We start from the raw sequence: 15,246 nt of genomic DNA, 5'->3' as shown, positions 1-15,246 counted from the left end.
TTTGTTTTTTAAATGCCATCTAGAACCTTCAAACTTGAAAAACTCAGCACAAACTGACAGAACTTCCCCTGATTTTTGTGCCTGGGTTGCAAAACAAAGTAGAATGAATCACATTAATATGATCGTCCGTCTGCCCTGTGACAGTCCAGGGAACAAATGCAAGCCTCACTAACATGATATATGCAATTGCTCGCTTTATTAGCATACAAACGTGATACAAGTGGTCATTTTTCTAGTTCTTGGTGCTCCAAACATGATTAGCATAATGAGAGATGGAAATGTTGGAGCTCCTTAATGGTTTGCTTGTGTTGTCTGAACATCTGCGGTCCATTTGTGGACCTGGGGCTAGAAAAGAAAACATTTAAGGCATATTTAGTTGGATTGAAACTGGGCTGGAAGGGATTTCTTCAAGTAAATTTTGGCAGATGAGCATCAAAGCGGATTTTTGTGCCTTTCCAAGAGAAGCTCTGTGACACGGCCGACGATCTCAGGATGCACCAGGCAGGCTAATAGGTCATTAGTGGATATTGCTGTACATTTAGACTTATTCTCCCCTGGGGAAGATTTTGATGTTCCAGCTGCACTTTGACATAGTCCACATGGAGTTAACCCAGTGCCACATGCGTGTTTTTCCTGTTCAAGAGCAGCAGAAGTGGCCGGTGATCCCTCTGAGCCCGGAGCATCATCGTTTTGAGAGGTGGAAACATCGTCTCTGGAAGAGCTGATCTCATCGTCCTCCACGGGGTTTTCTTGTTGGCAGCACACGGCTATGAGATGTGGCCCAAAAGGAACACTAAAGCTGGGGGGATTTTTGTGCGAGTCGCTGCTTTTCAATTGTCCGCTTGAGTCCCGCTTGACTGGATGAGCGTCGCTGACATCTGAGCTCATTTCGCCGTGACAGAGACCCCTCGGCCTTTGAGCGCATGCCGCCACTGCAAGGTTCAGATACTGCAAGTTTTCATTATGGGATGCACTTCCTTCCTGCAAATGCAAAAGGAAACAATGTTTAGAATCATTTAAAATAGAAACTGGCATGCTTCTGATCACAAGTGCATCAAGAAAACTTCCAAGAAAGGATTCAAACCTGGTTGGAATTGCCACAAATATACATAAAAAATTAATGAGAGAGACAGAGAGCATACAGTATCTGGTTTCTAAAATGTAAATTTTAAAAAGTACTATTATTGTGACGTTGGTAGAATATTACTAATTCACAGTTGATAGCTTGGATTAACCCATACATGGCTTTTGAGTATTTGCATTTAGTCTTTTTTTTAAAATAGTCTGTCTGTTGGTATATTGTGAGGAGAGGTCCAACCACTCTGCCACCATGCAGTCCTCCAAAATATAAATATTTCCTTTTTACTTTTGCTTAATAAACTGAAATCATTTAATCTAATAAAAGAATTTCCAAAGGTCTGAACTGAATGTAATTTTCAAAATTACTGTTAGATCTTAAAAAAGAAAAAAGACAATTACTACTCTAAATAATAATAGAATCCTAATAGGTTTTAGTGTTTTACATGGGTTCATGTTCTTTAATCAAAGTTGTTTTTTTTTTAAATAATGGTCAGTTTGTTGCAATTTTTTTATTTTATTTTAACCAAATCCCTGTTTAATAAAAAAAAAAGTTTAATGCATTGAAAACATACACCATACAATCAAGTTGATTTAAATAAAGGAAATGTTTTAAGCTTATTTGTTCATGTGTTTAACCCCTTCTAACAGATATTTGGTGTAGGAAGCCTGCAACATCAGAGCAAAATTAGACTTATTAAAGCCTTTTTAGCTGCCAAAGAGAGCATGAACAAATAAAAAACCCTCACCTCAGCTTTCACAGCCTCTTTGGAGAGTCAGTGAAGTCAAATGGACTGGACTAAAAGCTGCAACTATGCCACCTGCTGGTAGGAATTGTTAACCAGTCACTCCCCTTTAGTATACATTCATGCACCTACAGTGTTGTTGCTGCAGCATGCATGACTGCACTAAAAGCAATGTTTTTTCTGTAGACAGGATAAAAACACATTTTACTTATATAAGAAAAATAAAAAATAACATTCATTTTAATTGTAAAGCTGCAAAATAAAGATATATTTTTTTAATTAGGTGCAGCGTGACAGTTTTTTTCTAATAAAATGATCAAAAATGAGCAGATATTGAATTAAATTTTGTCAATGAAAAATGATGCAAATGCCTCCATACTATCCCTAATGATCAAGGAGAAAGCAAGTTTGTTACACAGTATCCTGCACCTAAAAAGCCTCATTAATTAATGAAAACTTCAAAAGTTCATGTAAAGTCGTTTTTAATAAATATGAGAAGTTAAATAGAACATTATTTACTGTTGGTGCTTTTCAAATCATTGTGTTTTAGAAATCCTCGTCTCCATACAGTCATACTAAAATAATGTGTGGTAAATTCTCTCTAATGTGAGTTTCAGGCCAAGTTCTTTGCTTTTTTTTTTAATCCTCCTTTTCTTTCTACGGCTCTTTGTAATTTTTCCAACACTGTCAGACCAACAGCAAACACTTGAGGAGAGACTGCTGTTGCTCGGTGACTGCTCCCCTCCTCTCCATCACCTCCTTGTGTTTTCCTGCTGAAGGAGGAGTGACGTGCCCAGGAAGGGACAACAGCAATGACTATTTACCCTGCAATCATGTTACCTCCGTGGGGTTGAGCCAGCTGTCATCGTTGTCTTCACTCTCAGCACTTTTGATAGCCCAAACAACCATCTTGGTCACCGCTTCACTGACTCGGGCGAAGTCGTCCACTTCCTGCGCAGAAACAGAGAGTCGTAGGAATGCCAGCTGCGTCTCAAATTAACAACATATTTGAGCTTCAATCAGAAATGCACACCTATTATTGAATGTATTTACTCTTCTTAAAAGGTCAGGCTCGATCTGGCAGCTTGGCAGACATTGCTTACCAGCTCGATCCAGGTGTTGACGCTAACAGTGACAGGATCTACTGACTCCACGTAGTGCCACCAGTGTCTGGGAACATAAAGCACCTGTGGGGGGAAAAAACAAACTAATTAGATTTAGGTTGAAACAAATTATTTAACTTTTGTTCCTAAATCTACCAAAAGACAAACCTAAGAAATGTCTTTGACTTTTCACACATGGATTTGAAACCAACATCAGAGTTCCCTTTAATCAATCAAAAGTCATTTAATACCATATTTCTAAATGATACACAGAAATGATCATAAGCATTGGACTCTACTGAATGAAATAAACCATGAGACATGGAAGCAGATGCAGAAGGAAAAGATCATTTCTATGAAAAATTCTAGGGAGATGAGCTAAAAAATGTCACAATAAAAAGTCAGAAATGAGCAAAAATTAGCAAAAGAACACAATTGATAAGGATTTTGAGGCATGTAATAAAACATGTCTATGACTAAAAGCTTTGGATTGATGTTCCTGTCAGGAAGCTGCTCTGGAGCACCGATTTCACTACAGAAATACATATATATATATATATATATATATATATATAAAAAAAACGCCCCTCTCACCCTCCGCGGGTGGTTTTCTCCTCCAAGCTCGGGTCTTCTACCAGAGGCCTGGGAGCTTGAGGGTCCTGCGCAGTATCTTAGTTGTTCCTATCACTGCGCTTTTCTGGACTGAGAGGTCTGAGGTCTTTCCAGGTATCTGTTGTAGCCACTTCTCCAGCTTGGGGGTTACTGCCCAGAGTGCTCCAATTACCACAGGCACCACTGTCACCTTCACTTTCCATGCTTTCTCCAGTTCTTCTCTGAGTCCCTGGTATTTCTCCAGTTTCTCATGTTCCTTCTTCCTGATGTTCCCATCGCTTGGCACTGCCACATCCACCACAACGGCTTTCCTCTGTTCTTTATCCACCACTACAATGTCTGGTTGGTTCGCCATTACCATCCTATCAGTCTGGATCTGGAAGTCCCACAGGATCTTTGCCCTCTCATTCTCTACCACCTTCGGAGGTGTTTCCCATTTTGACCTTGGGGTTTCCAGTTCATGTTCTGCACACATGTTCCTGTATATTATTCCAGCCACTTGATTGTGGCGCTCCATGTATGCTTTCCCTGCCAGCATCTTACACCCTGCAGTTATGTGCTGGATTGTTTCAGGGGCCTCTTTGCACAGCCTACACCTTGGGTCTTGTCTGATGTGGTAGATCTGAGCCTCTATCGCTCTGGTGCTCAGGGCTTGTTCCTGAGCTGCCAGGATGAGCGCTTCTGTGCTGTCCTGTAGGCCAGCCCTTTCTAGCCATTGGTAGGACTTCTTGATATCAGCCACTTCGGTTATGGTCCGGTGGTACATTCCATGCAGGGGTTTGTCCTCCCATGAGGATCTGTCCTCCAGCACTGTATCCTCTGCTCTCCATTGCCTGAGACATTCACTGAGCACACTGTCAGTTGGGGCCTTGAGCTTTATGTATTCATGGATCTTGGATGTTTCATCCTGGATAGTGGCTTCTAAGCTCACTAGTCCTCGGCCTCCTTCCTTGCGGCTAGCATACAGTCTCAGGGTGCTGGATTTGGGATGGAACCCTCCATGCATGGTGAGGAGCTTTCGTGTTTTTTTTTTTTTTCGTGCGTAGCTGTTAATTGCCCGGGTCTTATTTTTGCCATTGAGCTGGCTTCTCAGGACTTGCCTTACTCGTTGGAGGTATTTAGCTGTTGCAGCTTTCCTTGTTGCCTGCTCCAGGTTGCCATTTGCCTGGGGAATTCCAAGGTACTTGTAACTGTCCTCGATGTCTGCTATTGTTCCTTCTGGGAGTGAGACCCCCCCTGTGTGGACTACCTTGCCTCTCTTTGTCCCCATCCGGCTGCATTTCTCGAGCCCGAATGACATCCCAATGTCAGTACTGTAGATCCTGGTGGTGTGGATCAGGGAGTCGATGTCAAGCTCGCTCTAAGCATATAGCTTGATGTCATCCATGAAGAGGAGGTGACTGATGTTGGCCCCATTTCTGAGTCGGTATCCATAGCCAGTCTTGTTGATTATTTGACTGAGGGGGTTGAGACCTATGCAGAACAGCAGTGGGGACAGAGCATCACCTTGGTATATCCCACATTTGATGGACACTTGTGCAAGTGGCTTCCCATTGGCTTCAAGGGTGGTTTTCCACAGCTTCATTGAGTTTCCTATGAAGGCTCTTAGAGTCCTGTTGATGTTGTACAGCTCCAAGCATTCAGTGATCCATGTGTGTGGCATCGAGTCATAGGCCTTCTTGTAATCAATCCAGGCTGTGCACAGGTTGGTGTGTCGTGACTTGCAGTCTTGAGCGACTGTTCTGTCGACCAGGAGTTGGTGTTTGGCTCCTCTGGAGTCTCTACCAATGCCCTTCTGTGTGTTACTCATGAATTGATCCATGTGCCTATTTATCTTGGTTGCAATGATGCCTGACATGAGCTTTCATGTTGTGGACAGACAGGTTATTGGCCGGTAGTTGGATGGGACTGCACCCTTTGAGGGATCCTTCTGGATCAGGATCGTTCGGCCTTCTGTTAGCCATTCGGGGTGAGTCCCATCTCTTAGCAGCTGGTTCATTTGTGCTGCCAGGCGCTCGTGGAGTGCGGTAAGCTTCTTTAGCCAGTAGGCATGTATCATGTCAGGGCCCGGTGCTGTCCAGTTCTTCATACCTGAGACTCTTTCTTGGATGTTTGCCACTGTGATGGTTACTGGATTCTGTTCAGGGAGGTTGCTATGTTCTTTTCTTAGAGAGACCAGCCACTGGGCATTGCTGTTATGTGCTGTCTGTTTCTCCCATATACTTTTCCAGTACTGTTCAGTTTCTAGCCTTGGTGGGTCTGCTCGGCTGTTTTGACCCTGCCACTGAGCGTACACTTTTGCAGGTTGAGTTGCGAAGAGCCTGTTTATTCGTCTGGCTTCATTGTCTCTTGTGTACCTCTTTAGGCGGCTGCTCAAGGCTAGGAGCCTTTGTTTGGCAGTTTCCAGTGCTTCAGGTATGGGCATCTGGCTGTATCTCTTAGGTACTTGCTTTCTCATTGTACCTCTTTGAGCCTCTGTCAGCTTACTCACATCCTTTCGAGTTGCCTTGATTTTGGCCTCTAACCGTTGCTTCCATGGTGGGTACTGTTTTCTTCCATGGTTGCTCTTGTAGCCAAGCATCTCAAGGATCACTGCTGCTGAAGTGTAAACCAGTTCATTGGTTTCTGAGATGGTTGTGGTAGGAATTGCCCTCAATGCTTCATTCACAGTTTCCAGTAGACTTTCAGGTACGTCACTTAACCGTTGTAGTTGGTGTCGGGGTTGCCTAGTGTTCATTGTAGACATGATCTTGTCTTTCAGGTCAGTTGCTGCCTCGCTCAGCGTAATTGTGATTGTTGGGGCTGTGTACCCAATCTCAGGGAGTGTGGCATAATCTCCTCTCTGACCTGTTGTTCTGGCTCTCCCGTGGCATTGTATTGTATCGCTTCAATTTCAAGTTGTGATAGGAGTTGCCGTTTGTGGATGTTAGAGCACTGAGCTACCAGTTAGCCTTGATTGTGGGTTTCGAAGCATCCATTCATTCCACATTCTCTGCATGTAACCCCTCTGGGTGGGATTACTTGAGGAACCAGAGCACCCTGATGGAAAGTGGGCTACTGGAACAAGACGGAAATGGACTAGATGTGAGAACAAGGTTCTGTTAGAATGCTACTATTCTGTGTGTATGTATGTATGTATGTATGTATGTATGTATGTATGTATGTATGTATGTATGTATGTATGTATGTATGTATGTGTATATATATATATATATATATATATATATATATATATATATATATATATATATATATATATATATATATATATATTTGAACATACTAATATTCAAAAGAGGCGGCACCTCTTAACATAAAGCTTTGATGTGGGTCTGCAGCAGCAAATATTCAGCTGTTCAAGCATTAATTTAGGACTTTTGCCAGGGAAAAGTCTTATGGATACTGTCTCCTTGAAAAGAGGTCTGTTTTGATGCCGTGGATTATAGTGGCAGACGTTCTGACCTGTCCAGGCTGCAGCGTGACGATGTAAGCCTGAGCAGCTCCAAATGCAGGGAACCTCTTCAGGTCTGGACTCTGAACATGAACCAAGCTGAAGACACTGGACTCTTCGTAGGGAATCCTAGTCGGGTAAAGGTTTGTTGTGTCCTCAGGAGGAAAGAGGTGCCACCGCTTCCTGTAAGCCCAGGAAATCAGGATTCTATTAGATTTATAGGTTAAATGAACAGTTTTGAATCAATGAGGATATTTCTGACTGATTTGAAGTCAAGTCGACTGTTTTCCTAGAAATTCTTAATGTCCAAACATGAAGGAAAACACATTTTAAAATTTGAAAACCGTTTTCAATAAATGTGAGGGTTTGCTTGGAGTCACATTTGAAATTTACTTTTTTGGGGCTAAAAGCCTGAGACGTTACTCCAATACAGGCAGATTGTTTTTTTGTTTTTATTTTTTGCTTGCACTCGTCCCTTTTGTAACAAAAAGCCTTTAAAAAGAACATTTGAATACGCCAACAGATGCAAAAAGGTTCCTGGAGAATAGAAAAACCTACTTTTAAATAAACTGAACAAACATGTCCAAATAATTTGGAGGATCAATATAATTTTGGAGTGGAATAAAAGCTTTGCGCCTGATCCACTCTTTGCTGGTTGATTGATCTTGAAAGATGCTATTTTTGTGATCATACATTTCTTTTTTAATCCCTTGAGAATCTAATTATCCAATTGTAAAATTAATTTCTAAATTAATTAAAGATCAGATTAATCCAATGTTGTGAATTTACTTTTTTTTTTGTCCTTCTCCAAAGTGAAGCATTAATGACATTCCCTAATCAAATTTTCTTTTCAATCAGATCTGCCACCATGGGGTCAAAGGTCAAGGCATCAATTAGGAGAGTGGGACGTTTCTACACCTGCCGCGCAATGTTCCTTCCATTTCTCAATCACTATGAAATAAAAAAGGACCCAAACTCAATTATAGGGAGAGGGGGAAAAAATACTGTAGAACAGATTAGGCGCAGCCTCTTCTCTTTCTGTTGTTGATAGTTGATGCCCCATATTCATTACCCCCCCCCCCCCCCCCCACACACACACACACACAAACCTTTCTTGCTATTCTTTCTTCTCCAGAGGGCAGAAAGGCAAATTGGGTTTAAAAACAGATTAGAACGCTCATTTAACACATTCTTGAATGCACGTCACATGCCTGGTGTGTCCATAGCTTAACAAGTAAAAGCCTAAAAATGGATTTTTATTTCAAATCAACCCACATGCAGAAACAGTTAATTAATTAAAAACAAGATGACTGTGATTGAAAAACATGCCAATTTGTAATTAATAGCAATGAACACAAACGCAGAGCCTCCTCTATAGAGTTACGATCACTCTCCTCACTCTCTTATCACTTATAAAAGATTCATTAATAATTCAGACACTGACAGAATTAAAAAGAACAAAAATAATGTAGTTAGAAACACTCAAACATGCTTCGTACCGCCCCTGAACCTGTAGAACCAGGTTGCAGCCGTAAGTGTCCATGTGGCAGGGCGTGTTGGCTCCCTTTGTACCGATCCAGACGGTGCTGTCGCTTCCATTTCGGCCCTCAAAACCAAAGTCAGACCACTTTACATCCTAGAGGAAACCAAACAAGCAAGTTCACAAGATAAAGTCTTATTAGTAGCTTTTAAATGGCAGCTTACATTGTGAGTTTTTCTCTTTGAAGACACTGGAACGATTAAAACCGTTTTCAATTGTGACCACTCCCCAGAGAACCCATCTTCTCTGAGTTAATTAAACAGTTGAGCTGACCAGAACCGCTTTCTGCATGGATCACCATGGACACAAGAAGACATCGTGTCAAGGCCAGTCTCTGCTAAATCACTCATGTCCCAGCAAGAAAAAGGGAGGAGTGAAGCAACATTCCAAATCCCAAAAGGAGAATATACATTGGAGTTTGTGGAAAAAATAAAGACTGCTGGACAAGTTTGTCCTCTAAAGCAGGAACAGATAACTTCGGTCTTTGTGGCCTGCTGTCCCGCTTCTTCACCAGCTTCCCTCGCCCAGGAGGTCAATAGCAGGTGGAGTAACTCCAAAGTAGTCGGGCAGTGATTCACTTTTGACATCATTAGGTTCTTACAAAACAGGATTGTCTCATAGGATTAAAGTGCATCACAGCAGGAAGATTACCTCAAACATAGAAGGCTGGTCTTCAAACAGCATGGCGATGTATTTGTAGTCGGCATAGGCCCAATACTCTGAATAGGGGTACTCAGAAAAAGGCCCCACATCAGTTTGACCCTGGGTCCAGCAGAGAAAGTGCGCGATCCGGGCCTGCACATAGGAGCACTGGGTCTCAAACAGAGGAGCTGAGGAGATGAAAACAAATCAACACAACATTGAAGTTGATCCTTTAAAGAAGTACATTAGTTTTACCAAAAAATGTCTATCAAAGGCAAAGTTTTCCACTTTTTCTACATACGGGTACATTTTTCTCCTCAAACGAAAGAAAATCACGGTTCGTAATCTAATGATATTTGTATTAATTAATGACAAAAATATCCAACTGGGGGACTGTGGAGCAAAAAAAAAGCATATATCTATATATATATATATATCAGAATTCTTAGTGATCTTTTTCAAATTAGCCTCCCAGACTCCTATTTACAACAATTTGATGACATTTGGAAAATGTAAAAAAAAATAATAATTAAAAACTGAGCAAAGCCATTAGAGTTTTGTTGTTTCTTAATGTGGGAGTCCTTAAATCATTATATACAGAAAAAGGGATTTTCTAAACCATACCAACATAGTTTTGGACAGAAATTTTGAACACTTATTTGATGCTAAAAAGACCAATTCACATCATCTTTTGAGCTAAAAGTGTTCCTACTGATCTTTTCATTATGATTCTGTCATTTTAAGTCAAAAATCATAAAACCTCAATACTTAGGTTAGCAATCGTCAACAAAACGCATCATTACATGTAACTCGTCAGCTAAACTTCTGATCTCTAAGTATGAGTCGGCCTCTCATGTAAGAGAGGCCGACTCAGTTTCTACATTCAAAGCTAGACTGAAAACATTCCTCTTTGGACAGGCTTATTGTCAGACTAGCTAGTATTCAGAGATTATTTAACTTAATGTTAGTTTGTTTAAATTAAACTTAATAATAACTATTTCTTTTAAAAGGCTGCTAGAAGTTGAAGCTGGGGTAACTATGGTGCACTGGGGTTCTGTCCTCTTTCCTTTTTTACTTCTACCCTTCCTCTCCTCTATTCTTGATCATAATTTATCATTTAGTTCTCCATGCCTCTGTTTGGTGCAGTGCGATTCATGTATTGTCCCTCTTTTCCTCTCCCCTCCTGGGGAGTGGGAGTGCTTCCAGACTCCAGTTGGCTCATCCGTGCTCCAGTTCCTGACCGTTTACCTCGCCTTTGCTCCTGCTCCTACACCTGGCTGTGGATCCTGCCTCTGGCTCATCTCTGGCTCGTCTCTGCTCTGTACCTGACCGAGTACCTCATCTCTGCTCCTGCTCCTACACCTGGCTGTGGATCCTGCCTCTGGCTCGTCTCTGCTTTGTACCTGACCGAGTACCTCGTCTCTGCTCCTGCTCCTACACCTGGCTGTGGTTCCTGTCTCCGGCTCGACTCGCGCCTTTGACTGTCCCCACAACCACGGCTGGATGAAGCTCGTCTGCTGGACTTTTATATATGTAGTTGTAGATTTAGATAAGTTAATTCTTCTCTAAGATTTCTGGTAAATCGCCTGTCCGTCCTGGGGGAGGATCCCTCCTTCATGTGGGCACCCCTGAGGTTTCTTCGTTTTTTCCGGAATCCGGTTTTTTTGGGAGTTTTTCCTTACCGCGAAGGGGGGTCTAAGGGCAGGGATGCCAGTATAGCTTAGTCAGTTTGTTAGTTCATTTTAGTATTTTTCTATTGAACTCTTTGTATTCGTGATCCTTTTGATTTCATGTTTTACTTCGAAGCCCATCGAGACGACTGTTGTTGTGATTTTGGGCTATACAAATAAAATTGAAATTGAAATTGAAATTAAGTCCTACACACTGTGGTAAAAATCACGTCAACTACAAGAAATAAACAACAACAACGGAATCCAGCAGGGAAGCTGAAGTTTTAAGTAATAAAAGAAATCATCATGACAGCTGTCATATTTGGGTGGCAGTTGTGTCATTTTTGAGTCATTTTATCAGCTGAAAGTTCATAACAACACCCTATTAAACTTGCAGACAGCAATTACATCCATTTGATTAGGACCGACTATACGAGATGATTCATTTCAGGACGAATCGTGGCCTAGAATGAATTTTCATCTCCTACCGCTTGTCTTCTGTTTTCTTCCCAGTCTGAATCTGACGAGTCTGTCGCCGAGGCGACTGGAGAGATGCTCTGCGGTCCAGAGGAGGACGGGCCAATCGCTGGTCATGTTCAGAAAGACGGCAGGCTGCTGCAAGTGATCCAAAATTCCCTTGGCCTCTTCTGAGGTGAAAGGTTTGACTGCCATAGTCTGTAGGGGGCCACTGCGGTCAAAATGACGAACAACAAATATATTAGGCCTGCACAAGGAATCGCATATGTATGCAGGATTGGAGTAAAAAGAGCTTTATCTTTGGACCATATAAGTAACAATGCCCTTCTGCAGCTTGTCTTGTCCTCCAAGATTCAGTTCCTAAAGCTAATACTTGCCTACTATATGCTCGCCTAAGTCATGTTATAAACATGTATGATAAATTAAAAAAACAAAACAAATACATCTTGCTGTCTTAATATATTAATGTACTAATGTTAAACCTTTATTCTGGATTAAGAAACTGTATTTGGAAAAAATAATAATAATTCCACAGACTGGCTGGAACATCCTTCAAATCCTTATGACCCACCACCAGCCAAAAATCAAAACACACACAGAAAAAAGAAAAAAAAAAAATCAAGTCATTTTTAAGTAGGTTGGTTTAAAAGCTGATAGGAAATTCAGAAAATTAACGAGAGAAGAGACAATGAATATACATTAAAATGTTTTAAATATTACTGGTTGTCATAAGAACTCGAACGTAATTCTAAATTCCCTTAATTAAATTCTTCCTTACATTGTTTGAAACACGTCCTTATAACGAATGTTACCATTTTCAAATCTGCTTTTCAAAATATTTACAGGCTTTATAAGTTTAGTACAAAAAGTTACTCTGTGCAATTAACATATTTTTAAAAACATAATAACGAGGTCAAACTAGACGAATGTGTTCAAACTTAGACTAAAGTCTAAAGTGCTCTAGTCTACGACGCAGGAACGGAAGCATAAAACAATTTATGGTTTAAATAATCGTCCACGCTTTATTTCTTTGTTAAAGAAACATATCTTTTATACCAGCAGAGATACTTTTGTGTTTGTATTTAGCGCAGACTTACCTTTATTACACAGCAAAAATTTCCCCGTGAAGCTAATTCTAGTTAGCTTGGTGGTTTCAGTTCACACGACACGTGCAGCTGAGTCTATTTCCGATGTAAACAAAACTCACATGACTCGATTTACATTTCAAGCAAGACGCTGCGAAGCTGCTCCATTTTGGTTTACGAAGGCTTCAACAATCCGGTTCAAGCCAACGCACACGAAGAACCAAAATGGCGTCCCGAGAAGAGCAGTTTCCTCGTGCGTAAAACTGTCATTTCCGGACATGCGCAGTGACGAAACGTGCCAGGAACCAAGGACTGTTTTGTTTCGCGCAGTCGTCGAAAAGCAGCGCTGTGACCGTTAATGTCTTTTTTCGTTGGAGAATCGTTGAACACGGATTTTTGAACCGAACACTACCGAATCAGTAATGGGTGCCGGTTCGAGCACCGAGGCCGAGAGGGAGCCGCTTCTCGTTCCGTCTTACACCGGGACTAACAGCCCGGTAAACAGCAGAGTGTACCGGAGAAGATGGCTGGTTCTGACCCTCTTCTCTCTCCTGGGACTAATGCAGGGGATGATTTGGAACTTTTGGGGTCCAATTCAGAACTCGGCCGTCCTGGCCTACGGATTCTCTAATTCGGAGATCGCCGTTCTGGTGCTCTGGGGCCCGGTGGGTTTCGTCCCCTGGTTGTTGTTTATGTGGTTAATGGACAAAAAAGGTGAGTTGTTAAATAAAACACAATGTTCTCTAAGGTGACAACAGTTTCACACAAACCCACACTGACAGAACAGCTAGAAAAAGTCGACTTTGTATAAAAAAAACACACAAACAAACCGTGATTTACTTTTTCTTTCTTTAGGATGTACGTTTTTGGGAATAAGTTATCTCAATTCGGGTCTACACAATCCCCCTTTCAATTGTTTTAAGTATTATATTCTGCTTAAAGGGCTATTTCTTCTCATTTTAAATTTTTTTTTGGGAACCCATCTTGTTTTTGTGTCTTTATATGGACTTAAGTCTAAAACAAAATGTATTATTACAGGAGCTCGGTAATAATTAACTACAAAAAACACAGAAAAAAAATGATTACATCAATACAATTTTCAACATATCATCACTTACTAGCATTAAAGTAGTATGAATGAAAAATATTATTCCGGACCGTTAAAGTATACCTGATAATTTACCTAAATAATATTATCCTTAAAATCAATTTGTATTGTAAAGATAACTTTATTTTTGTTTACCTAAAATAAAGTTAACATCATGTTTTATATTTAAAGAAAAATTCCAAGCACTGACACACACTAATATTTACATTTTTTTTGAGGAACTGGGCCATTTAAGCTCATTATTAGGTGACTTCCAACGTCTTTATCAACTAGTAAAATTGTTTTTTTTTTTCTAGTGACAAAACAGAAATCCTAAAGTGATGTCACATCATTCACTCACCCAGCAGGAAACTTACTCGGACGGATGTTACCTAACTAACCCATCTTGTGATTCGGTTTAGACAGCAACAAGAAGCTATTTGTGTTTGATTTGCCTAATCTAATCATAGATTTCCACAAAACGTTAGACTTGGTCGGAACCTGGGAAGAATACGATTAGATAAACTCATTTGGAAATTCCTGTGATGCCAAATTTCACGTATCAAACAAAATATAGAAGCATTTTGTTGGACCTTATTTCTCTTGGTCCGAATGGGGGATCTGTTTTATTATTGGACGGGTTACAGAGAAAAACCACATCCTAACTATAGTCGGCATTAGGTTGAATTAATTCCACTTTAGTAGCCGTCTGCCGATTAAAGCTTTGGAAACCTGGAGAGTTCTTGGAATAGAGGCAATAATTCTCCAAGCTGGGTCTATGAAATCCCATAACCATCTAATCAACCCTTCAGATGTTAAGGATAAATCCCCAAAGAGCGAGGTTTCATCATGCCAGTCTTTGGGCAACAATGTGCTGTAAGTACAGATGACCATCAAAGGTCGCTGCAGGCTTAGACATCATGTGTACTCATTCATTCTTGGGTATTGGGTTGTTTTGTATCCACCTCCCACTCTGCGCCTAGAAGCTGGGACTCACCTGAGGGGAAACGCCCCTCTCCCTCGTGGGAGGGCCCGCCTCCCCCAAAGGTAGTAACCGTTTTGGAGCAGGTGTAAACGTCTGACGGGAGTCTTAAAGTGGTGTTTAATCAGATGGCACGAGGAAGTTGTAAAGGCACAAGATGTGACGCATAAAACTGCAAATGCTGACAGAGTAGAAGATGTTTCCGAGTTCTGATAGAACTTTTATAAACCTTGCATGACCGGTTTTGCCTCCCTGACATCTTTTTGTTAAAACAACACGTTTTTTTAGATCATAAATTATTAGTACCAATTCATTTAGTCATGTTTAGTTGGTGAGACCATTCAGATGATGTTGTGTTTTATTTTCTTTTTTGAGATTTTACACGGCTTTGTTATTTTTTCACAATAAAAGTGTCTTTTCTTACTTTTCTTTAAACACAGATGAGCTTTTTCTAGGTCTTAATAGAGTTTTAAAGTGGTTTAGCCCCTTATTTAACATCCACTTCGTTTAATCACCACAACAACCGGGAGGGTTTTCTTTTTTTTTTGACATTTACGTTTAATTAATAGAGCTTTCTCTAAAATCGGATTTTCTGGAGCTTCATTTGATTGATGTGGGGAAAAAATGAAAATATTAAGAGTTTCTTCCCTTCAAGGATTTCTCAAAGACTGAAATACAAATGGCAGCTTCCACTATAACATATCATTTCTGCTCATATAATAGAATATTGATCTCTAATGAGTTTCTTTCTCTTTCCAAAAGTCAATCAGTCAA

The 15,246-nt window shown here is 40.7% G+C and overlaps 2 protein-coding genes across 4 annotated transcripts in view; one reads left to right on the top strand and one right to left on the bottom strand.

The window, feature by feature from the left end:
- Positions 1–177: 177 nt before the first annotated feature.
- hspbap1 (hspb associated protein 1) lies at positions 178–12,661 on the bottom strand. 2 transcript variants are annotated; one of them, XM_011489262.4, is made up of 8 exons: positions 12,526–12,661; positions 11,330–11,529; positions 9,181–9,359; positions 8,489–8,625; positions 7,001–7,172; positions 2,927–3,010; positions 2,664–2,774; positions 178–981 (listed from the first exon to the last, which is right to left on the bottom strand). In XM_011489262.4, the coding sequence occupies exons 2-8, from the start codon at positions 11,511–11,513 to the stop codon at positions 433–435; spliced, it is 1,416 nt and encodes a 471-aa protein (XP_011487564.1). In that variant the 5' UTR covers positions 11,514–11,529; positions 12,526–12,661; the 3' UTR covers positions 178–432. The 2 variants fall into 2 exon arrangements, with proteins under 2 accessions (XP_011487564.1, XP_004081477.1); XM_004081429.5 differs by having other exon boundaries at positions 12,416–12,557.
- Positions 12,661–15,246, top strand: part of slc49a4 (solute carrier family 49 member 4) — a 48,903-nt gene continuing 46,317 nt past the window's right edge. For both annotated transcript variants that reach the window (XM_023950460.2, XM_078939178.1), the window contains exon 1: positions 12,661–13,117. In XM_023950460.2, coding sequence (XP_023806228.1) covers positions 12,826–13,117 — 292 coding nt within the window. In that variant the 5' untranslated portion in view covers positions 12,661–12,825. The remainder of the gene's footprint in view (positions 13,118–15,246) is intronic.

Source organism: Oryzias latipes, chromosome 21, assembly GCF_053564925.1.
Source record: "Oryzias latipes strain Hd-rR chromosome 21, Olatipes_Hd-rR_3.1".
Classification (NCBI taxonomy): domain Eukaryota; kingdom Metazoa; phylum Chordata; class Actinopteri; order Beloniformes; family Adrianichthyidae; genus Oryzias; species Oryzias latipes.
The sequence above is the reverse complement of the archived record's forward strand: the minus strand, read 5'-3'. Positions and strand labels throughout refer to the sequence as shown.